The 23,025-nt window shown below is 43.8% G+C and overlaps 1 protein-coding gene across 1 annotated transcript; it reads left to right on the top strand.

Moving 5' to 3' along the window:
• Positions 1 to 868: 868 nt before the first annotated feature.
• On the top strand, positions 869 to 10,348 carry npr3 (natriuretic peptide receptor 3). The gene is made up of 8 exons (XM_020938360.2): positions 869 to 1,661; positions 2,724 to 2,846; positions 4,211 to 4,371; positions 5,180 to 5,315; positions 5,432 to 5,526; positions 6,268 to 6,385; positions 6,459 to 6,543; positions 7,846 to 10,348. The coding sequence occupies exons 1-8, from the start codon at positions 1,001 to 1,003 to the stop codon at positions 7,955 to 7,957; spliced, it is 1,491 nt and encodes a 496-aa protein (XP_020794019.1). The 5' UTR covers positions 869 to 1,000; the 3' UTR covers positions 7,958 to 10,348.
• The last annotated feature ends 12,677 nt before the right edge of the window (positions 10,349 to 23,025 follow it).

Here is a 23,025-nt window from a genome sequence, read left to right as displayed (position 1 = left end):
GCTTCTGGATATGCCAGTCAAACACCGGTGTAAAACATAACAAAGAATGATTAGGCTTCTGATGTAGCATGATTATTGAAATGACATTTCAGTATTTTGATAGCTCCAGAAATCACATAATGATCAGATTTTTGGTGTGGATGTAAACACAGGCTCTGATAAGCCAAACATGAGACAGTGGAGCTGCAGTTGGACAGACACACAGCAGCAGATATGTCACATCTGTGGCCTTCTCTGAAGCACGTCTTCTTACTAATATGACCTATTCTACTCCTAATATCTAAATATACTCTGTGATCAGGTGAAAGACTGTGGTGGTGTCATTATCTCAAATAATATGAGCCAGTACAAACTTGAAAGAATGACCCAGTCCAAATAAAAAGCTCCATGTTGAACCTGGGGTCTTTAAGCCACAGTCCTGTCAGACCATCACCGTACAAGTATGGCCCCCACTCTTTCATTTTGACAGTTTTAAAACGTTATACTGCAGAGTTCTGAGCTCCCCATCTCCTCCACTCTGAACCCTAACCTCTGACATCACGTGACCCCACAGTCCCATCAGTCTGACTCTATCCTCCAGTCTGAGTCTATCCAGTCTGACCAGGGTTTTGATGGGAAGGTTTTCCCGCAGCACGGAGGAGAGCACAGTTCGGCCGCAATGAGAGTATGTCCCCAGAGATGGTCGCTCGGATGCGGGCAGCCTGTTGCATTTATTGGTGGGCGGTACAGCCGTTGCCATGTCACTTTAAGAAGGAGGTGGGAAGCGCTCAAATGACGCAGTAATAATCCTGAAAAGATGTGTCCAATCCAGGAGCCGAGGCTTCGTGTGTGGTGTGCCGCCTGAACTCACTTCTCAGTGGAGCCCAGCGGCAGAGGGACAGCGGGAGTCATGGCACCCACATGCTGACCTGCGCGCCTCCGGAACAGGCTCCTTGTGCGCGTGCACAGCCAGGTGCGGACAGCTCGAACACATAGAGCGCGGTTTGCTGTGCGCCTGAAGATGCGTTCTAACGCAGTCCTCACGTACTTTGTGGGGGTTCTCAGCGCTGTCCTCCTCACTCCGTGCGTCTGCGAGGACGTGGACGTGCTGGTGTTTCTCCCCCAGAATAACTCATACCTTTTCTCCCGCGCCAGAGTTGCACCGGCGATCCTTTACGCACAGCAGAGACTCAAAGCGCACGGAGGACCGCTCTCCGAGATGAATTTCAACATCCATTTTGAGCAGTCCGACTGTATGAACGCAGCCTTCTTCTCCTTGGTGGACAGGTCGTGCACACGGCGGCCAGACGTGATCCTGGGGCCGGTGTGCGAGTACGAGGCTGCGGCAGTCGTGCGCCTAGCGTCCCACTGGCACATCCCGGTCATCTCCGCAGGTGCGCTGGCCACAGGTTTCAGCGACAAGAGTTCCGAGTATTCTCACCTCACGCGCATCGCTCCATCCTACGTGAAAATGGCCGAGACGTTCAACGCGATGTTCGAACACTTCTCGTGGAGCTCCGCGCTGCTCATTTACGAGGACGACCGTCAGGAGCGGAACTGTTACTTCACTCTGGAGGGCGTCTACCACCTGATGAGCGGCTTCAACGTGAAAACATACCACTTGTACGAGGACGAGAGGCCAGACACGGAGGACCTGGTGCAGAGCATCTCCGACACTGAAGGTATGACTTACCCGGGTATAGCACCTCACCCGGGGTCCGGGTATAGCACCTCACCCAGGGGTCCTGGTGTACGCGTGACCGCTGCTGTCCACTGACACGCATCAGGTTAAGCATCAGTGTGAGTGAGGTGAACGCGTCTCACAGAATGCTCTCACAGAGAGAGCAGAGGTGGCTCCTAAAGGCCACTGTCCACTCACTGTCAGCTGTGTCCTGAGATCACGCGGCTCTGTGCGTAAAGAAACCTTCATATATAAACATGTGGAAATTGTAGCCTATGTCATAATGTGCTACTGTTGTGACTGCATCCTCACAGAGTGTGCACTGACAATAGAAGTGCTATTCAGAACGTGAGGCCTATGTTTAAAACAGAAATACTCAAAACTCAAATGATCGAACAGTGCCAAACTGTAACTCTTTATTATTATTTAATCTTCAGTTTGTTCTGTGTAGTCATATTATACAGGCTAGTAACCAAATCAGCACACAAGCCATGAGCTCACATTTGTGCCCAAATTAAGTTTTTGCTGCACTCCATTCAGTATTAACAGGTCTGTTGTGATTGTCTAGTAATGCGGTGCTGCTGTATGTTGAATGTGTCCATACCTTTGGTCTTTAGGTAATTACTATTGAAAAGTCATTAAATGAAAGTAAAACATCAGGTTTTGTGTATGGACACATGTAAAAGTCACAAAAGACTCGCCAGTACTGAATGGAGTACAGCCAAAATATTGTACCCACAAGGACTTGAAGTCAGTAGCCTTGATTGTGGCATAAGTGGAAGCCCAAAAGAGCATGGTGTGATGTGACATGGTCAGTGGCATTGTGATTGCATTTGGAATGTTCAGGGACAAGAGTGTCTGAGATGATAGTGATATATTTATGTATGAGGAATTTCAGAAAACGCAGTCTTTGTCATTGGATCATAGTGACTATTTAAACAGCAATTTTCAGATCACAACACATCACTACTGATCACTACTTTCTGTGGTCGTAAGTAGAAGTAGCCTGTGTTTCCGTGGTGATGCATGTGTTGCCGTGGCAATCACTGACTGTGTGTTGCAGTGGTCATCATGTGCATGGGGGCAGACCGGATACGTGACGTGATGCTGGCTGCTCACAGACACAGTCTGACCAACGGAAGCTACATCTTCTTCAACATCGAGCTCTTCAACGCCTCCTCCTATGGTAAGCTAGCACACAACAACAACCATGAACAGCCCCACCGCGAGCCCCGGCGTCACAGTGAGCCCTGGTCCCACCATAAGCCCTGGTCCCACCACGAGCCCCGGTCCCACCACGAGCCCCGGTCCCACCACGAGCCCCGGTCCCACCACGAGCCCCGGTCCCACCGAGAGCCCTAGAATCACTGTTTTAGATCACGTAGGAGTCAGTCCCTGCAAATTATGGAAGTCCAAAATGTGTGCGTGTATCATTATGAAGTATAACCTGACATAGAGAGATTGCGTTTCTGTGCCAGCTCAGTCCTTGTTATCTTGGTATATGTCATAAGACCTATAATACTCCTTACAGCAGAAGCATGTAGAGTGTGAGCAGTCTGTGGTGTGGGCCTGTGGGAGAGACTTTTGTATGCATTTATTTGATTGGGACAGTGCATGTTAATGGACAGATATGGACAGACATGAATCGAAACACACATGATTAAAGGCTCTTTTTTTATTGACCCAAAATGTGGTTTTATTTGGTTTGGTACAGTCCAAAAATTATATGTTGACCCTTTTACATTTGTCACCTTCTTCTATTTAATTATTTTATGCTGATCCAAAGCCACTGCACCAGACTATAGAGGGACAGATAATACTCCCTACAAGTGAACAACAACTCACCCACTGCACCAGACTATAGAGGGACAGATAATACTCCCTACAACTATACAACAACTCACCCTTATGTATTAGATAATACTCCCTACAAGTGTACAACAACTCACCCACTGCACCAGACTATAGAGGGACAGAGGAGTTCATTCTCCAACAGGCTCCTACAGCTCCACTCAGACAGTCACAGGTACAAATACAGGACTACATTCAGACTATATTACTCCCTACAACTGCACAACAACTCACCATTATGTAACAAATAACTCCTTGTTCTGTCAATCATCATATCATCTTTGCTCTGTTTTCTTTATGAACCTCTTGTATTTTTATGTATTTATATAATTATGCCTTATTTGACACATTTGTCTCTTATTATTTTTGCTACTTATAGAATTTGTATTACCATTTATGTCTTTTCTCTTTATTGTGGATCAATAAAGTTAGTCTAAATAGGGTCATCAGTGTTGAGTGTTATTATTATCTCGTCCATATCATCTGCATGTTTGGATGATAAAGAGACAGCAAGAGATCTTGACTAAAAGTAAATAGCATTCTACTCAAAAGCATAAAACGTTGCTGTCAAAAATTTGCCAAACCAGGTAACAGTAACAATAAAATAAAGATAGCGTAACTGTTGATGATATGAAGCCACTCCGAGGTCTGGTTGTGCTGGCTCTTGACCCCTGACCTCTGTCTCTGCTCTGTGTCCAGGGGATGGCTGGTGGCGGCGGGATGACTCCCACGATGCAGAGGCCATGCAGGCGTACAGCTCTTTAAACACTCTCACCTTGCTTAAGAGCACCAAGCCACAGTTTGAGGACTTCACCCTGGAGATGAGAGAGGCCCTGAGGCACGCAGGCCTCCATGATGGAGTGAGTACTTCAATCTGAATACTACAGAGAGTACTATGGCATACATAGTATACGGGAAGTGTTTGTGGATTTGAGCAGCGCTCCAGACACATCTTGGCATTTTATTCAGGAAAATGGGGCAATATGGGATTAAGGGCATCAGTTACAGTGGCTCAGAATCATCTGGGGGACTACAGTTCTAAGTTCCTAACTATTCACTATGGAGTTCCACAAGAATCTAGATTGGGCCCCAAACTGTTTATTCTTTATATGAATGATTTCTGTCAAGTGTCTACTCTGTATTGTTTGCTGATGAAATCTTTTTTTTCTAACACCAACCCACAAGAATTAATTTAAGATGTGACCATAGAAAATGACAGTTCAATGTAAACAAACAACAAAATATCACTGAATATGGATAAAATTAAAACCATAGGCTATGTTTGAATTCAAATATATTAAAATCTATAAACTATATACACATTTTTTCTCTGCAGGTTTGACACAAACAACAGACAAACACTTGTAACTGTGGACAGCACATACTATGAAGCAGCTTTAATTCCACATCTGGTCACATGATCTTCCATATTAATTTATATTATTTGTGCAGGGGGTCTGCGAAATCAAATAGCACAACTTTAAAGGTGCACTATGTAACTTTTCTGATGCCACCTGCTTGTCCTTGGAGACAAGCAGATAGCAGGTCCCCCACCTGAAATGTTACATTATGAAACTTTAAATGCTCCATATCCTGGTCATTGGACCATAATGCTTCACATTTCCTGAAGGCCCTCTGTTCCCTCACACCCAATATGTGGTGTTTCAGATTAACCTGTTCATGGAGGGCTTCCATGACGCCCTGCTGCTCTATGCCACTGCCCTGCAGGAGACGCTGCAGAGTGGCCACAGCAAAAGCAACGCCTCCGAGATCATCTCCCGCATGTGGAACCGCACCTTTGAGGGTCAGTGTGCTACCAACAGACCCATGCATGCACCTGCTTTATATGCTGAAACTGTTCATGTGTAACACAAAAGGCCTTTAGTCTGGATGACAGAAACTTTCTTCTTTTATGTGCAGGTATTGCTGGCCCAGTATCCATAGATGCGAATGGGGACAGAGATGGGGACTTCTCCCTTATGTCCATGACAAACACTGAGGCAGGGACATTCGAGGTAGCACCAGCACAAAAATGTTCACTGCTGACCAGCACTGACTACCACTGACCATCACTGACCATCACTGACTACCCCTGACTACTACTCCACTACTGGCTATCACTAAAAACTACTGATCCCCGGTCTCCTGCTAACAAATTATGAGCAATGACCACTACTGACCACCAGAGCTGACCACAACTGCTGACAACTACTCCACTAATGACCACCAGCAAAAACTATTGACCACTGCTGTTCCTGCTAACCATTCCTGAACAGTGACGCCTGCTGACCACTATTGACCACCACTAAAAACTACTGATCACCTGCTATCTCCTGCTACAATAGCCACTGGTGACCACCAGAGAGCTTTAGACCACTGCCCTGACTGACCACTACTGCTAACCACCGCTGAGGGCACTTAAATACCACTAACCACAAATGGCACCCACTGAACAATACTCAACTGCGGACCCACCGTTAACTACTACTCACCACCTCTAACAACTACTGACCACTGCTGTCCCCTGCAGACCACTCCTGAACTTTGACTCTTGCTGACACCTCTTACCACCGTTAAGCACTACTCCCCTACTGACCACCACCGACAACCTCTGACCACCACTACTGACTACTACTGACCACATCTGTCTCCAGCTTAACACTCTTGAACAGTGACCCCTGCTGACTACTCCAGACCACTGCTGACCACAATTGTCCACTACTTACCATCACTGTGATTGTGTTTGCCTTTCCCAGACAGTGGCCAGTTACTTTGGGGAGAATGGGACTTTTCAGATGCTGCCGGCCTTCAACCGAGAGCATTTCACACTGAGAGGCCGTGTGCACCCACCACCAGAGACCCCTGACAAACCCTGTGAGTCTAGTCCCCCTTTGGTCACCCACAGGTCTCCTGCTGTCCAAGTCTGACCTGTCCACTGTCTCCATAGGTGGGCTTGGAGTCTCTGCCCTCACCGGAGTCATCGTGGGTGCAGTTTTGGGAGTCACTCTGCTGGTGGCGTTCTACTTTTTAAGGTAAATACATTTTTGTCAACAAGTGAGGGGGTGGAGAAGTCACCCAAACAAGTGAGGAGGAGAAGGAAAAAGTCATATTGACAGGTGAGGGGTGAGAGAGTCATCCAGACAGGTGGGGAAAGATGGGAAATCATCCAGATGAGTGACGGGTTGAAGAAGTCAGTCCACCAAGCATGTGAAGAGGACAGGGTGTCAGCCAGACAGGTTAGGATGAAGGTGGTTAATCAGACAAGTGAGGATGAGGGATGAGGGTGGGGGAATGATCCTTGATGTCAGGCCTGATGATGGCCTGAAAGTAGAACAGTGTGTGGGATTCTTTTCAGTTCATGTCTTGAGGCTGTTCCCCCTCCTCCAGTGCACTCATTTCAAGAAAGTGATGTGTCAAGTTCTCATTCTTTTATAAAGTTCAACAGCAGCAACATAGAAACAAACAGCAAGATAGAAAATATATTTAAAGTTAGTAGTCCATCCTCTTACATTCATCAGCTGTAGGGATGTGTTGTACAGTCATATGGCATGTGGGACAAAAGTCCAGAGTGTCTCCGTGGAGCAGGACAGAGACAATAGCCTGTCCTCAAAGGTGCTCTCCTGTCTGGCAACAGTGCTGTGCAGGTGGTGCTGGGGTTTAACCAGGACGGACAGGAGCTTGTTTAGGGCACTCTTCTCAGCCACAGATGTGACTCAGTCAAGATCTGCACCCACTACACATCCTGCCGTCCTCACCAGCTTATCCAACCGCACAGTGTCCACTTTCTTGAGGCTTCCACCTGGCAGATGTTAAAGGACTTCAACCTTCTCAGAAAGTGCAGCCTGCTCTGTTCCTTTCTGTAGAGCAGATCTGTATTCTCAGACCTGTCCCATTTGTGGTTGAGATATAGGCCCAAATACTTTGCACAGCCTCCACAGTGTCCTCCTCAATAGTCAGAGGTTGCAGCTGTGACCGGCTCCTCCTAAAGTCTACCGCCATCTCTTTGGTGTTTGCAGTGTCTTTTTTAAATGTATTTTGTAACATATTCTGAACGATGGTCCAATCAGAGAACTGTATTTGTAATACTTTCACATAGAGTTGCTTTATATCATAGTGTTTGCACCTGTAATTTCTATTTTTCTCACTAATGCTGCCATTAGAAGCTTCAGTTGCATGATCAAGTACTGCAGTGTATTCCTTTGAAAACTGTATCAGAATACAGTTATTCAAAATGAGTATTCTGAATGCATATTTTCAGTACATGTATGTAGCTGTCTAGAGTAGCATCCAGTTTGTAGATCACTAATATGTTGTGTCTTTTACATCTTTTGCAGGAAAAACTTTAAGATCACAATTGAGCGACGGACGCACAGAGACCAGTGTGAGGTGGGCAAGAGGCGCCAGCTTAGAGAGGACTCCATACGCTCCAGCTATTCGGCCTCCTGAAGTCCACCATCCTCTAGTTCAGAGTCCTGAAGTTCTGAAAGTCTGGAACCCAAAAAAAATCATTCTCAAGGTCTGAGTCAGGGGGTTCACCATCCGAATCCTCAGGTCAAGCGTCTTAAAGGCCCCGTATTATGCTAATTTCTGGTCTCTGTTGTTTCCTCATCACAAACAGACCATTCACACACGTTTAACACACAAGCCCTGCATATTTAGGCTGTGTTCCTCTCTCAAATAGAATACACTCTGTTCAACCTTGTGATGTCATGTGGTGACACAGCAAGTGCTCCATTGTGTTTTTAAACTCCATACATTTTCTTCACTAGAATCATTTGGATGATTTCAACCCTGGAATTGCCCATTTCTACTGAAAAAAGGTAAAATGTAGGCATGAACTTAAAAACCACTTCATGACATAATAAGGTAGAACAGAGTATTCTGAGCTTTGAAGATGTAGACTGGCTAATAATAAAGGTTTACTCATAGTGCAGCAGGTTAATTGAATATTTCAAGAGAATTGTTCAAATTGGTATAAAAGCATGAAATTTGGCTCTAAGGGTCATTTTTTGGGAAAAAGGCATTGGTCAAAATTCAAAATGGCAGTCATTTTTCAAGATGGCCGCTATTTCTGTCAAATGCTCATTATGTCGAACACTCAAACTGTGATGTAGGCATAACATTTGTGAAAATACTCTGTTAAAAATATTTTTTAGTGAATGGTGATTGTCCCTTAAAGAATCAAGATAACAACCATTGACGGTTGAGATGCCACCACCATTTTTTAAGATGGCTGCCATTTCTCTTAAATTCTTACATCAGTTGATCAAATGGTGATGCAATCATCAAGACTGGTACAAACATTCTACAAGGAACATTCTCAGGGAAAAGGTGTGTGCCACTCAAAAATTCAAGATGACCACCATTTCTGTCAGAGCTCATTTGAATGTGTTAAGGAAGGTTTTGTTTAATAGTGATAATAGTTTAGGTAAGTTTTGTGTCCCAAATGTGTCTAACAGGCCCTCATCAATTAGCGAGTAATATATATAGTTAGATCAGAGTCCTGTACGGGTCCATTTTTGTCGGCCCACACTCGCCCACTCCCGCGCAGTACAGCACCATGCCTGTGCCCGTTCACCTGGGATTAGATCAAAGTTAAATCCAAACCCACACAGACATGTTAACATTACACGCGTTACCCATTCGTGCCCATGATAAATCAGGGTCAGCCCTTTAGTCCGACAGCCCAGTAGTCCAGGACTAAACCAGGACTAAACCAAGACTGAACCAAGACTGAACCAAGACTAAACCAGGACTAAACCAGGACTGAACCAGGACTGAACCAGGAGCGCAGTTGCTGAGTGGATCACCCTTGCTGATCGCTGATGGTTTTATGTAAAAAAATACACTAAAGTCACTTTCTCAGCCTGGTCTGACATTATTCCAGGAAAAGACCGGGAAATGTCACTCGTTTCCAGGGCAACCGACACCCTGGACGTGTGTCAAGGATTTTTCTCTCGTTTGTTGTTCATTTGATTTACCTGACCCGTCCATGTATAATCACTACCCTCCTGTATACCTGTCCGTAATATTCCACATTGTTAAAACCTGCCCGTTTCAGCCCGTTGGGTTCCTGGTGCAGGACTCTGTGTTAGATGGTCACCATTGCTAGATAGCAATTGAAAGATGGTCACCATTGCTATCTAACTATCTAGATAGATAGTTAGATAGCAATGGTGACCATCTTTAAAAATGGCTGCAATATTGAATTTTTGAGTGGCCAATGCCTTTTTTTCAAAATAGTGGCCCTTAGAGAGTATATGTGCCACATTTCATGCTTTCATACCAAAGTGAAAATTTTTTTCACTTATCTGCTGCACTATCAAACGTGTGAATGAAACAAAACACAACGAGTATGTTTTCTTTTAAGGTCACAGGAGTAGTTTTGGTAATATAGAACCTTTAATGTCTACAATCAGGAAGTTTGAAATCCATCTGCCAGAATCAAGTCCAGAATCCTAAAGTCCAGAAGAAGACTTTAAATCTAGAATCCTGGAGTCCATTATTTGAAGATCGGAGTCTGAGGTCAAACCAACAAAGTCTACCGTCCCCATCTTCCTGTCCAGAATCCATTCATGAAGTCCAAGATATCCCACAGTCCGCCCCCCCAAGGCCAGTGCAAAGTCCAGCTCCTACAGTCCGAGATAGGCTCCGAACCAGTGCCTCGTCCTCATGGCACAGTGACTCAGATGTGTAAATACTGTTTTTAGAAATATATGAATAAATGAATGTATGCTGATGAGTGAATGACTATGAGTGCCTTCTGTGTATGACTCCTCTGTCTCAGGGCTATATTGTGTTGTAAGCTGTTGTAAGCTACTGGCATTAAACTACTGACACGAACTGACCACTGCCTCTGTCCACTCACTGCCCACTGATCACTGTCCAGGGAGATTCTTCCTTTGTTCACATTAAGCAAATAATAACTGAATTAACATAACAGAAATGCATGTGTGATATAGTAGGTGTACACAGAAAAGTGTCCAGTGAAAGTTTTCAAATCTTATCTGTGCTGTGCTGGCTGACGTCAGGTTGAGGCTGCTGCTGACAGATCCTCTAGAAATGAGCCGTGAGCCTGGAGTCAGTGACCGTGCTCCCATAACACAGCGGGGCCACTAATGACAGGCTGAACAAGAGGGGTCAGGTCATGTGCTGTAGGCCAGGGCGCGTGCATGTGTGCGTGTTAGTGCATGTGGGAGATTATGTCCAGGGCTTCACAGAAACCTTTACACACGGCTGTTGAGTTTGAGTTCAGCAAAAGTATTTCCATACAAATATAACTCCTCGAGTACACAATCCTAACGCTGAAGATACATTACACTGTAATATCACAGTCACTGTTACACTGCTATGTCCACACGACGTTCAGATTATGATTAGGCAAAGCAGCAAGTACAACATGCTGTTAGTAAAATAGAAATGTATTTATAGACTATGTGGCTCTACTTTTGACAGGTTGGAGCCAGATTAATGTCCCTGAAGGTGGGTCTGCAAGGACCCAGCCCTCTAGCACTCTAGTCCACCGGGCTCCAAATAGGCACCCACAGGAGCAAGCACCCATCAGAGCAGCTGTGGAGGGCCCTGAGTCTGTGTTCTCTCAGGTCTTCACAGCATTGAGATGAAGCTTGCAACACCTGATGGGTCTCTTGATGGACAGCTTAAGGGTGCTCTCTGCCTAAAATAAATGATGAAAATGTTATTAGTGATAAAAATACTAAGCTCTAATCACATTCATAACCACATAAAATATGGGATTTGAAAGTCACACACTGTAAACACATGGTACACAAAACATGGAAAGTCACACACTGTACACAAAACATGGAAAGTTGAGGAAAGGGCCGTCTGTGAGCGAACAGCCACTGCATTAACCTGAGCTGGCTGAGCGCCTGCCCCCGCTGCACAGAGCCCACTGTGTCACACGCACACGCTCGTGCACACGCCTACACACTCACATGCACACGCCCGTGCAGACGCCTACACACTCACATGCACACGCCCGTGCAGACGCCTACACACTCACATGCACACGCTCGTGCACACGCCTACACACTCACATGCACACGCTCGTGCACAAGCCTACACACTCACATGCACTCTTGTGCACACGTCTATAAAACACACCCACACACACTCACAGTGCACACACACTCCCTCATACGTGCACTCCCTCGTGCACACACCTATACACTCTCTTACTCGCACAGGTTGGCTTTACATGCATTTTGGGGACATTCATTTCCTTGAGACTGATCCTAACCTCACTTATAACCTATTTAAAGTCATATCTGAACTTTAAAGCATGTTGTTGATCTAATAATAATGGTCATGGGACCTGGCTTGCGTGGCAGGTGATGTGAGTATATATGGAGAGTTTAGTCCCTGCAATTTGATAAATACCTGCTCACACACTCCCAAATGCCCTGAGAAATGAAGGCCTGATTGAGGCGAACCTGCAGCCTGACTGTGGGGGAGCGTCTCTGCCTGTTTCTGCTCACTTACAGAGGCAGTATCTCAGGTCGAGCCGTATCTCACTGGTTTGATCGTGTCCCACCGCCACAGCTTTGAGTCCCAGTGAAAAGTGATGCACATGTCATTTTCTGAGGGATCCTAAACTAGTGACTCTACAGATGTGTTGTGGGTCATTTTCAGGAGAGAAAAACAGGCCTAAGGACTTTCCACACACCACCAGTGCTACCACTATGTGGAGCGTGAAGAATGTACCACATTGTCTGGAAAAGCGCTATGTAAGACTAATGCAGTATTATTAACATGAACAGTATAATACGTGCCCATTAGAACAGTCTCTGGTGCTCCATACTAACCTCTCCTGGCTCAAGTACTGCGCCCGCTTATCTTCCCTGTCAACAGCAGTAAATCTTGAAAATTAGGTTGTGAGCCATGGGAAATGACAATGATCCAGGTTTATTATTATTATTATTTAAAAATGTGATGGTGAATTGTTGCACTGTTAATAACTCCTCTAAAAGGGTTAAAACCATGACTTCACCTCGTCTACAGGCAGAATGAAAAGGTATCTCCTCCTGTAGTGTTTATGAGACCTTGTCCCTCTGACACTCCTGACCTTCAGAAGAGCCTTCAGACCTCTCTCCTCAGGTCCCCCAGTCCAGGTCCTTGTGGACTATTGTGGAGTGCGTTTGTGTCCAGCTGTGAGTGTTTGCCCAGGGGCACAGGAATACTGCTCTTAAACAGGCGCTTCACGTAATGACTATTGTAAATCTTTTGAGAAGTTGTAAAGTCTTTTACAATGACACAAACGTGTTCCCAACATTCCCAGAGCTGTAGAATTTCTAAAGCCTTTTGGATAGTAGTTGAAAATCTAGACGATGACTGAAAAAATCTAAACTAAACAAAAAAAAATATTAAATATTCCCACAAACTCACCTCCCCCTCAGTCCAGGTCAGGTCAGACCAAAGCCAGTGCTGAGCCCTGCTCTTACACACACAGCAAACACAAAGAGTTGAAATGTCCACACTCTGTCTACACAGTACACAGCCGTGTATCAGAGTTACACTTGTGCTCTAGTGCTCTACATATAAATGATCCAATACTGTGGAGATCTACGGTCAACATACTCTTCCACGTTCAGCATGTTTTAAATGTTTCCAAAGGGAGCCCTGAGCCTCTTCTCTGTGGTTGCTTTCTGCTGATGACCTGCCTCTCCACTACAGTCTGGTCACCTTCTGCTGCTGGAGCTGAACACAGACCTCCACATGAACAGTGTGCAAAGCTCCAGGCTGCAGGGACCTGCTGGAGCAGAGAACAGACTGGTAAGGGGCTATGATCATATCTGACCCTGGATCTAAAAGATTTTGTGTCATTCACAATGAGCAGCACCTTCATGGATGCAGAAGTTGGAGGTATGATAAAGTACAGTAATCCTGTGTGAGGCAGGTCACATGGGCCTCTGTGTGCAGAGCCTGAGCTCATAATCAGGAGTAACAGAGCAAGTTTAGTTGTGTGGATGTAACAGACATTATTACATTCAGAGGTCACTCTGAGTGGAAAGGAGGAGGAGGAGAGGAGGAAGGGTCCTAATGGACATCTGAGGAATAAAAGAGCGTAGGAGAGGTGGAATTTGTATTGAACCACCTAGTCAAACAATGACCAGGCGTTCATTGTCCAGGCAGTCATCGGCCATATTTCACCAGAACGATTGGATGTATCAAAGGCAGAAAAAGGCAGAGCAGGAGGAGGAGCGGTGTAACCTGGCATTTTCACAGACTATATAGACTAAGAATATGGCTAACATTGACAGTATTTCTATGAAGGTCACTCACCAAACCTTTATTTCAGCACTTTAAGACTAATCCAGTGAACAGGACATACACATGGCAGTGTCCTGAGGATTCATGTGCTGAATCTGTGTAAATAAACGTCTCCTGTGTTAGAATTCCAGTCTCATGCCTCTTATCTTCTACAATCATAATAGAAAGCTCAAACAAATGTCTCAGTGCAGCTCAGGAAGCAGAGTCACCAGACCGAGTGTCAGGGCAGTTTGAGGAGAGTATAAGTCCTCAGGACAAAAGTGTCTGGACATCACAGCAGCCTCCAGAGGGAGCCAGGTGAACTCTGGACAAACAACATGAAACCCTCTCCTAAGCCTCTCTCCCTCTCCACTTTCTTATCAGTGATAGGACGGAACATTCCCCCCATCTGCTGTATTTGGTGTGGAATGTCTATAGCCTTTCAGAACTAGCTGGTTAGCATAGTTAGCTCCATGCAAGGTCACCATGGATACAGGGAATACAAACTTCTCAAATCAAAATAGTCGTTAACCACTGTCCTTGAACTGCACATGCTGAACCTCTTAGTTGGTCAAAATCTCCAAATATTACATTAAAATCTTTATTATCATACAGACTATTTTTCAAATTACAATCATGTTGTCTGATACAGGTTCAGTGTACACTATAGACCTGTGTTCTTATCATGCACTTCTTATGAAAGCACCAGAGTGTCAAGACAGAAAAACACAGGTCTGTTCATTTGAAAGTATATGTCATCAAGAGTTTGTACTTGTGTGGTCATAGCTACATTATAAAATCTTTCAGCGCATGTTAACAAATGCATTGTATGTATGGATGTATGCAGAGGGTCAGACGGAGCAGAGGAGAAGGTCAGAGGATGCAGAGGGTCAGAGGATGCAGAGGGTCAGACGGAGCAGAGGAGAAGGTCAGAGGATGCAGAGGGTCAGAGGATGCAGAGGGTCAGACGGAGCAGAGAAGAAGGTCAGAGGATGCAGAGGGTCAGAGGATGCAGAGGGTCAGAGGATGCAGAGGGTCAGAGGATGCAGAGGAGAAGGTCAGAGGGAGCAGAGGGGAGGATGCAGAGGAGATGGCCCAGAAGATCAAAAATACCAACGCATGAACCGCTTTAATGGAACGTTAAACAGAATGCAGTCATGACCCATAGAAAGCACCAGGCCACTGTCTGGGTCAGTGCCACAGAACATGCCAGGGGCCTTTCTCACCTCTGTGGCCCTCCTCTGCCTCTGTCAGCTCATGTCCTGTGGTGCTCCAAATGCTGCAGGCAGTGCCTCAAAGCTACAACAACACAGAGTCAAAGCAAAGCTCCTCCATGTTTATTGTCTCTGAACAGGCGAGTGGAACAGCCAAACAAACCAGTGTGCAGAGAGGAGCCACCCAGACACAGGGCTACAGCACCCCACCAGTGACGCACGCTGGAATGTCCAACATTTACACAGGGAGACACTATAGGGTTGTCAAAAGTATCGAAAATCATCTTGAAAATCACATTCTATTGTGAGTCTATTGAGAGTGTTTTTTATTAACCTTGTGGTATTGGAATCAATATTGAGTACTGAGTTTATTGCTTAATATCAAAATCAACTTTCAAATGTGTGTATCTTGACACAGGAGGCACAGGGACAGACAGGGAGGACAGAACAGAGGCAAGAGAGAGGACAGAGGGAATAAAGCAAAGAATCTAGATAAGATAAGATATGCCTTTATTAGTCCCACAGTGGGGAAATTCCAATGTTGCAACGCACAATTTCAGAACAGCAGGAAAAGGTAACACAGATAATAAATAATAGCTTAAAATAATTTAAAAATAGACTTAAAAATAATTGCACATGGTTATGATTGACTGGTACATGTTCAGTGTTAACAGTGTTTGTTGTAAAGTCTGACAGCAGCAGGAAGGAAAGACCTGCGAAACCTCTCCTTCACACAGCGAGGGTGAATCAGTCTGTCACTGAAGCTGCTCTCCAGAGCAGACAGAGCGTCCTGCAGGGGGTGAGACTCATGGCCCAGCATAGAGATGACCTTAGTCAGGACCCTCCTGTCCCCCACCTCCTGCACTGAGTCCAGACAACAGCCCAGGACAGAGCTGGACTTCTTGATGACCTTGTCCAGCTTCTTCATCTGAGCATTTGAATGGCTGGTTTGACATTTGCACAACACTTTGAGGCAGACAGCTATTGTTTTTAGCCTCACTTCAGTCGCTCTACCCTCCTCAGTCAAGAGTGTTGTCAAGATAGTGTTCTCTCAGAGCAACCGAGAAACACCAGGCGCCACAGGGGGCACAAATGCCTCTATTGCAAATTGTTAGTGTGTCACTTTGTCCTGTATTAATGCCATGTGTGAGTTAGTGTTGGTGGTGGTTGGAGGGGCTGAGGGGGCATATTTGGCAGTCTTACTTCTGTTAGGGGGGGTGTGGCTACATAATATCTTACCACCACCACCACCACCATTAGTATAGATGAATAATGAGTCCAAATGTGCAAAAGAAACATAAATCATTTTCATGTATCCTCAGCACTCTCCTCTCCAGTATCTCCTCACACGCAGCGTTCTCCACCATCCTCTCCTACCACAGTGTGTGAGGCTCTTTTCATATGGTCAGAATCTGGTCAGAATCACACAATCACAGAATCAGAGTCCAGTAGCACTCAAAATGCAAACTTATTTTGAAACACACCTGACCTTTGTCCCAGAGTAGGCACCTGGCAACTTGGTCAGGTCCCATGGCACATGAGCACCCCACTCTGCACCCACAGAGCATGTGTGAATGTACCTGTAGTATTTGGACACTTTCAGCATTGATCATTTCTGCAAATACCCAGTTTCTGCAACACCCATTATGCACTTGTCCCATGTCCTCTCATCAAATGTACAATTGAGATCCCTGTGGCAAATAGTTGTAAAGAAGTCACATCGTGCTCTTGTCTGCTGCTATACAGAGATAATCTGTGCCACCTGTGGATCATTATGTAATGTTTGGGCATTTGACTGTTTGATCTAAAATGAATAAATAAAACAAACAAGTCCATTGAATTTGTTGGAAAATTGCTGAGCCAAAAGGGAGCCGATTTTCACTTGCCCCTTTATAGTATGTCACCATAAATGTCATCACAACAAAGCAGAGGAATTAATAAAAATAAAAAAAAGTGACACTCCTGAATACGTATATGTATCACCAATTAAGAAAATAAAGAATGAAGTACGTACATCACACTGAGCGTACACCAGTGGAGGTGAAAACAAAGCAAGATCGGAGTGCTGATGTCTTAAATACTGGAGATTAAAGATGAGTCAAACATGCATGAATTGCTCTAAATACAACTTTTGAGAGTTAATGAGAAGGGACAACCCTTATAACATAGTTAAAGCTCTGAGAAGTTGCTCTTCATGATGTTGTTTTGGATTCTCCTCATTTGTTACTGGAGCCTCTTGTACCTCCTGTACCTCCTGGCATGCAGCCCGCACATGTTTGTGAATGAGAGGAGACTGTTTGACGTGGTGCCATCAGCGACCCGTGTCATTGTGAGCTCAGAGGAAGTGCAGATAACACACAAGCTCAAAACACCATTAACAGCTTTAGGAACAGGCCTGATACTGAAGGTTACGTCCACCAACACAACACAACACTGCACTACACAATGGCATGCTTTGTGTGGTCATTTTCCATTGAATTCATATTTCACATTTGCGTGCAGATGATTGATGTAGAAGTGCATTACGTCACTTTTCTGACATCTATGGGCTTTGTGAAATAAATATAATACATGTAATAATACATGTTGACAGTAAAACTGTTCTAGTTTTACTGTCGAGTTTGACATGTTGTAAACATGTTGTAAACATGTCAAACCCGCCTTGTTTCTGGTGCATTATTGTCTATCTTAATGTTAGATTTAAGAAATGTTCAATTGGCCTATGTGATCTTTAGCATATCTGGTAATATTAGCACAAAATGTTCATTTCTGCCTTATCCATTAAGGTTATCAAAGTACACACTTCTTCAGTACTTTATGTGTACTTATGTAAGGCTACTAAATCTCCCTCACTTCAGATTGACGGGTTGATTAGCCAATCAGGAACATACATGAAATGAAAAAAACATACAGTGTATCACAAGGGCTGAAAAACATGACAGATTTCTGAAGAAACAATAAGCAGAGCATCATAGAGGAGAGAAATGTTATTTAGTGTGATAGATGACCAGAACTCATGACAATAGATGAGGGGAGGAATGTAGATTGACGATAAATCGAGAGCTTTGCCTTTTGGCTCTGCTCCCTCTTCACCACATTGGTTCCATACAGCGACCGCTCACTGCTGCACTGATCCACCTGTCAATCTCACGCTCCATCCTCCCCTCACTCGTGAACAAGACCCTGAGATACTTGAACTCCTCCACACAGAGACTGTCCACCCACCTGGAGAGGGCAAGACACCTTTTTCTGGACGAGAACCACGGCCTCAGATTTGGAGGAGCTGATCTTCATCCCAGCCACTTCACACTCGGCTGCAAACTGCCCCACTGCATGTTGTAGGTCCTGGTTCAGTGGAGCCATTGGGACAACATCATCTGCAAACAGCAGAGACAAGACTAGAAATTCTGTCAATAAATACAATGAACAGAACCGGTGACAGGGGCAGCCCTGGTGGAGTCCAACCTGCCCTGGGAACAGGTCTGACTTACTGCCGCCAATATGAACACAGCTCCTGCTCCGGTCATACAGGGACCAGACAGCCCTTAGCAGAGGGCCCTGGACTCCATACTCCCAGAGCACCCCCCACAGGACACCACGAGGGACACGGTCAAATATCTTCTCCAGATCCACAAAGCACATGTGGACTGGTTGGGCAAACTCCCATGAACCCTTGAGCACCCAATACAGAGTGTAGAGCTGGTCCAGTGTTCTACTAGCCAGGCTGGCGCCATCTAGTGCCTCCGCTCATTTCATTTCTCTCCAGTGACTACGTGAGGAATCAGAAGTGCGAGTTCAGGCACCAGCCAATCAGTGAAGAGCCATATATTTAGTGTCAATGATTCCCGAGATCGAGGATTTAAAGCCGGAATAAAGAGAATGTTTGGTGAATTTCATCAAGAGGAAAGACGTTATTGTCCTTCTTCCTACGGGATTTGGGAAAAGCTTAATATACCAGTTAGCCCAGTTAGCGGCACATTACATACGTGACTACCAAATAACAGGGACTGGTTAAATAAAAAAGTACCCGCCTACCGTCGAGCAAACGAATTCTAACACTGCAAGGTCAGACGGAGTAAAACGAAGTAAAACTGGCTCATGAATCAGGCTAGTTTTCTACGGCTGGAATGAAAACCACACTGCTCCTCCTCAGTTCATTAAAGTAAAAAAAAAAAAAAAAAAAAAGTAGTTTATTATGTGGTTCATGTATGCTAAGTTTTGTCTCTAACGGTTAGCATGTATGCTATTTTATGCACTAACCACTAAGGTGAATAATCTGCTCAAACAGTGCTCCACATGTTGTTTTGTAACGAGGCTTGTGGGGTCGAGAGGTCGTCAGTTGTCAAAACGGCCCTGATGTTTTGTGAGTTTAATGCTAATCCAATAGAGATTTGAAGATGCCAAGTCCTGCCTTACTGTTCATTCTAACACTGCAGATAGATGTATTTACCAGTAGTGAGCCAGCAGTTTATGGGGTTGTTCCACTCAACTTTTATTTACTCTTTAACATTGTTTTGACTAATATAATCTCTGTGAGTGTTTTGCACTACTGCCACAAACTATGGCATTTTTCCATAGTAACAGCCCTTTTTCTGACGTTCCATCCTGAACTCCAGGCTATTCTGGGTTCTGTATACAAACACTGGAAGGGTCAATAGAAACATGACGTTCAAGCTCTGAAGATAAGTGTAGAGCCCACAAACTACAAGTACAAGAAAAAGACAACAAAGAGGACAGAGGATCAGAGCAGACCAGCACACAAAGCACTAAACTCTGTCTGAGGTCACAGAAGTTACAGATCATTTGTTCTTAAAGCAGCCCTACTTTGCAAAATGGACTTTTCAGAGTATTTAACCATATTTTAGTTTTCATTTTATTGACCCTCTGAAGTTGTATTTGGAGTGATTTGTGCATATTTGAGTCATCTTAATCACTTCTTAGTGTGATGTGCGGCTGAACGTAGGAGGGGCCACGGCAGGCGGCACTTTGTTGTCATGATATTCACTGTGACGTCAGCTCACATATGGCACCATCGTTTTCTAACACGCAAGTCAGCGGACTTGTTTCTTTAATGACATTTTTTTAGATGAATATTGCAATTTAAAATGTGCAAATGATAACATAATGATCTACGCCTGTCATAGCATATAGCTACACAGCACACACAAGCAGACATTTGACTAATTAGAGGAGCAGCTTGGACAGAAGTTAAGGACTATTATATCCATGTGGCCCTGCATGGACTAGCTATGTTAATCAGCTATCTCAGAAATGCTACAGATGTGTATGTGTGTGTGTGTGTGTGTGTGTATATCTATATATACACACATGTACATATACAGACGTGGACAAAATTGTTGGTTCCCTCTGGCAATGAAAGAAAAATCAACAATAATCACTGAAATAACTTGAAACTGAAAAAAGCAATAATACATACAAATTTACTGAAAATTGTCCAACAAAAATCAAACATTGGTTTTCACCTGTGGTTCAACAGAATTATTAGAAAAAACTAAATAATGAAACTGGCCTGGACAAAAATGATGGTTCCCTTAACTTAATATTTTGTTGCACAACCTTTTGAGGCAAACTCTGCAAACAGACAAATTCTGTCACTGTCAATGGGACTTCTGCAGACGCAGCAAAACAGCCCCAGAACAAAACCAAGCCTCCTCCATGTTTCACAGTAGGGACGGTGTTCTTTTCTTGGTCTACTTCATTTTTGAACATCTGTGATAGAGCTGATGTGTCCTGCCAAAGAGTTCCAGTTTTGTCCAGAAGCTTTGTGGCTTGTCAATATACATCATGACAAATTCAAAATTCACTTTTTTATGATTTTCTCTCAGCAGTGATGTTTTCATATGCAGTCCACTTTGGCTCAAACAGTAACGGATGGTGTGATCTGACATTGATGTACTTTGTCTTTTGAGTTCACATTTAATTTATCTGGAGGTTTTCTGGGCTCTTTGGTTTCATTCGTATGATCCATCTCTTCAATTTGTCATCAGTTTTCCTCTTGCGGCCGCGTCCAGGGAGGTTGGCTTCAGTCCTGTGGACATTAAACTTCTGAAGAACATGTGTAACTGTAATCACAGGAACATCAAGCTGCTTGGAGATGGTCTTATTGTCTTTATCTTTAACCTGCTTGTCTATCATTTTATTTCTAGTCTCCTGACACAGTTCTCTTCTTCTCTTTCTTTGGTCCATGTTCAGTGTTGTGTCCATCATGTCTCCAAACAGCACAATGACACATGTCCCCCTTTAAACAGACAGACTAACTGAGGACAAGTTTGAAGAACCTGTGATGCAGATTAGAGACACACCAAAGTTTAACATGTCCTTGTTGTTCAGTTACTTACAATCTTTTCTACAGGTACCATAATTTTTGTCCAGGACAGTTTCATTATTATTATTATTTTTTTTATATATATATAATTATGTTGTACAACAATTAAAAAATAGTGTCTGATTTTCATTGGTTATTTGTCAGGAATTTTTTATTTATTGTTGTTTTTCTCAGTTTCAAGTTATTTCAGTGACCATTGTTGATTTTTCTTTTATACGGAGCCCGCCTGATGATGTACGCGAAAAAAAAATATAAAATCGTGGCCTCAAATTACTATTTCGTTCCCACAATATATAATTCGTTCCCACACTTTAGCTAAATCGTTCGCACGTTTTAGATATATCGTTCACACGTTTTAGATATATCGTTCACACGTTTTGATTAAATCGTTCCCGCATTTTAGCTAAATCGTTCCCACAAATTAAGAAAATGCCGCCAATTAAACAAACAGGGCGTGGTGTTCGGTTGATTTGGCAAGTCCTTCTTGCATGGCTAGCTGGACCTCGGACTTCAGCAGACACAAATAAAGGTAAGATATATCATTATTTATATGTTTTCCCCCCCCCATTTTTTACAACGTATATTGTTCCCTACTCAAATGTATGCTTATGTAAATGTAGGCTTATATAAAATCCAGGATCGAGTAGTAGCGTGGCATAGTGTGCATGCTATAGCTAAATAAAAAACAAAACTAAATGCTAGCTTAAATACTAGCGAGCTAATGCTGCTTGCTTATAGTGGAAATGTTATGGAGTAAAGTGACAGTAAAATTGTCCCAATTGTTTACCGTGTGTTCATGTAGCAATGGATGTTCAACTGCTGCTTTTTTGAGGGAGCGTAACACAGAGGAGGGAGTCATCCAGACACTGAAGGATGAAAATGTAAGTTTCTCTGTTTTTCCACCTCAGAAGATTGATCTTGTAACATCTATAGCCTACAATACAAGTGCCAAACACACATCCATGTAGAATGTATGATACTGATTTGGATGAAATGCGAATAGACCTGTTTAGACCCAGTGTTAGCCCCAATTTCGTCTTAGCGTTAGCCATTTATCACCACAAACTATGAAATACCAGGACTGTTTTGAAGACTTACAACCACTCAACTACACGTGAGTAACACCAGAGCCTGATAGAAATCATTGCCACATGTAGAATTGTTTTTGTAATGTTCATTAACGTAGTGATTAGCATCGAAATGAAGTTATATGCTAACGACCGCATAATAAACATTTTGTAAATCTAACGGTATGCTGGACAATAATACACTAAAAAATAAAGAGGGCCACAACAGTTTGACAAGAAACCCCTTGATTTATTTCATCCAGAGCCAATACAATGTTACAAGATCAATCTTCTGAGGTGGAAAAACAGAGAAACTTACATTTTCATCCTTCAGTGTCTGGATGACTCCCTCCTCTGTGTTACGCTCCCTCAAAAAAGCAGCAGTTGAGCATCCATTGCTACATGAACACACGGTAAACAATTAGGACAATTTTACTGTCACTTTACTCCATAACATTTCCACTATAAGCAAGCAGCATTAGCTCGCTAGTATTTAAGCTAGCATTTAGTTTTGTTTTTTTATTTAGCTTATAGCATGCACACTATGCCACGCTACTACTCGATCCTGGATTTTATATAAGCCTACATTTACATAAGCATACATTTAAGTAGGGAACA

This window comes from Boleophthalmus pectinirostris, unplaced genomic scaffold (genome assembly GCF_026225935.1).
Source record: "Boleophthalmus pectinirostris isolate CB_2022bp ecotype Guang Dong unplaced genomic scaffold, ASM2622593v1 HiC_scaffold_4, whole genome shotgun sequence".
Lineage (NCBI taxonomy): Eukaryota > Metazoa > Chordata > Actinopteri > Gobiiformes > Gobiidae > Boleophthalmus > Boleophthalmus pectinirostris.
Note: the sequence above shows the minus strand (reverse complement) of the source record. Positions and strands in the feature narration are given on the sequence as shown.

Excerpts from the sequence above, each read along its gene's own strand:
- npr3 (XM_020938360.2), top strand. The coding sequence starts at position 1,001 with ATGCGTTCTAACGCAGTCCTCACGTACTTTGTGGGGGTTCTCAGCGCT. Across the intron at positions 4,372-5,179 it reads ACGCAGGCCTCCATGATGGA|ATTAACCTGTTCATGGAGGG; the intron begins GTGAGTACTTCA and ends GTGGTGTTTCAG. Across the intron at positions 6,386-6,458 it reads AGAGACCCCTGACAAACCCT|GTGGGCTTGGAGTCTCTGCC; the intron begins GTGAGTCTAGTC and ends CTGTCTCCATAG.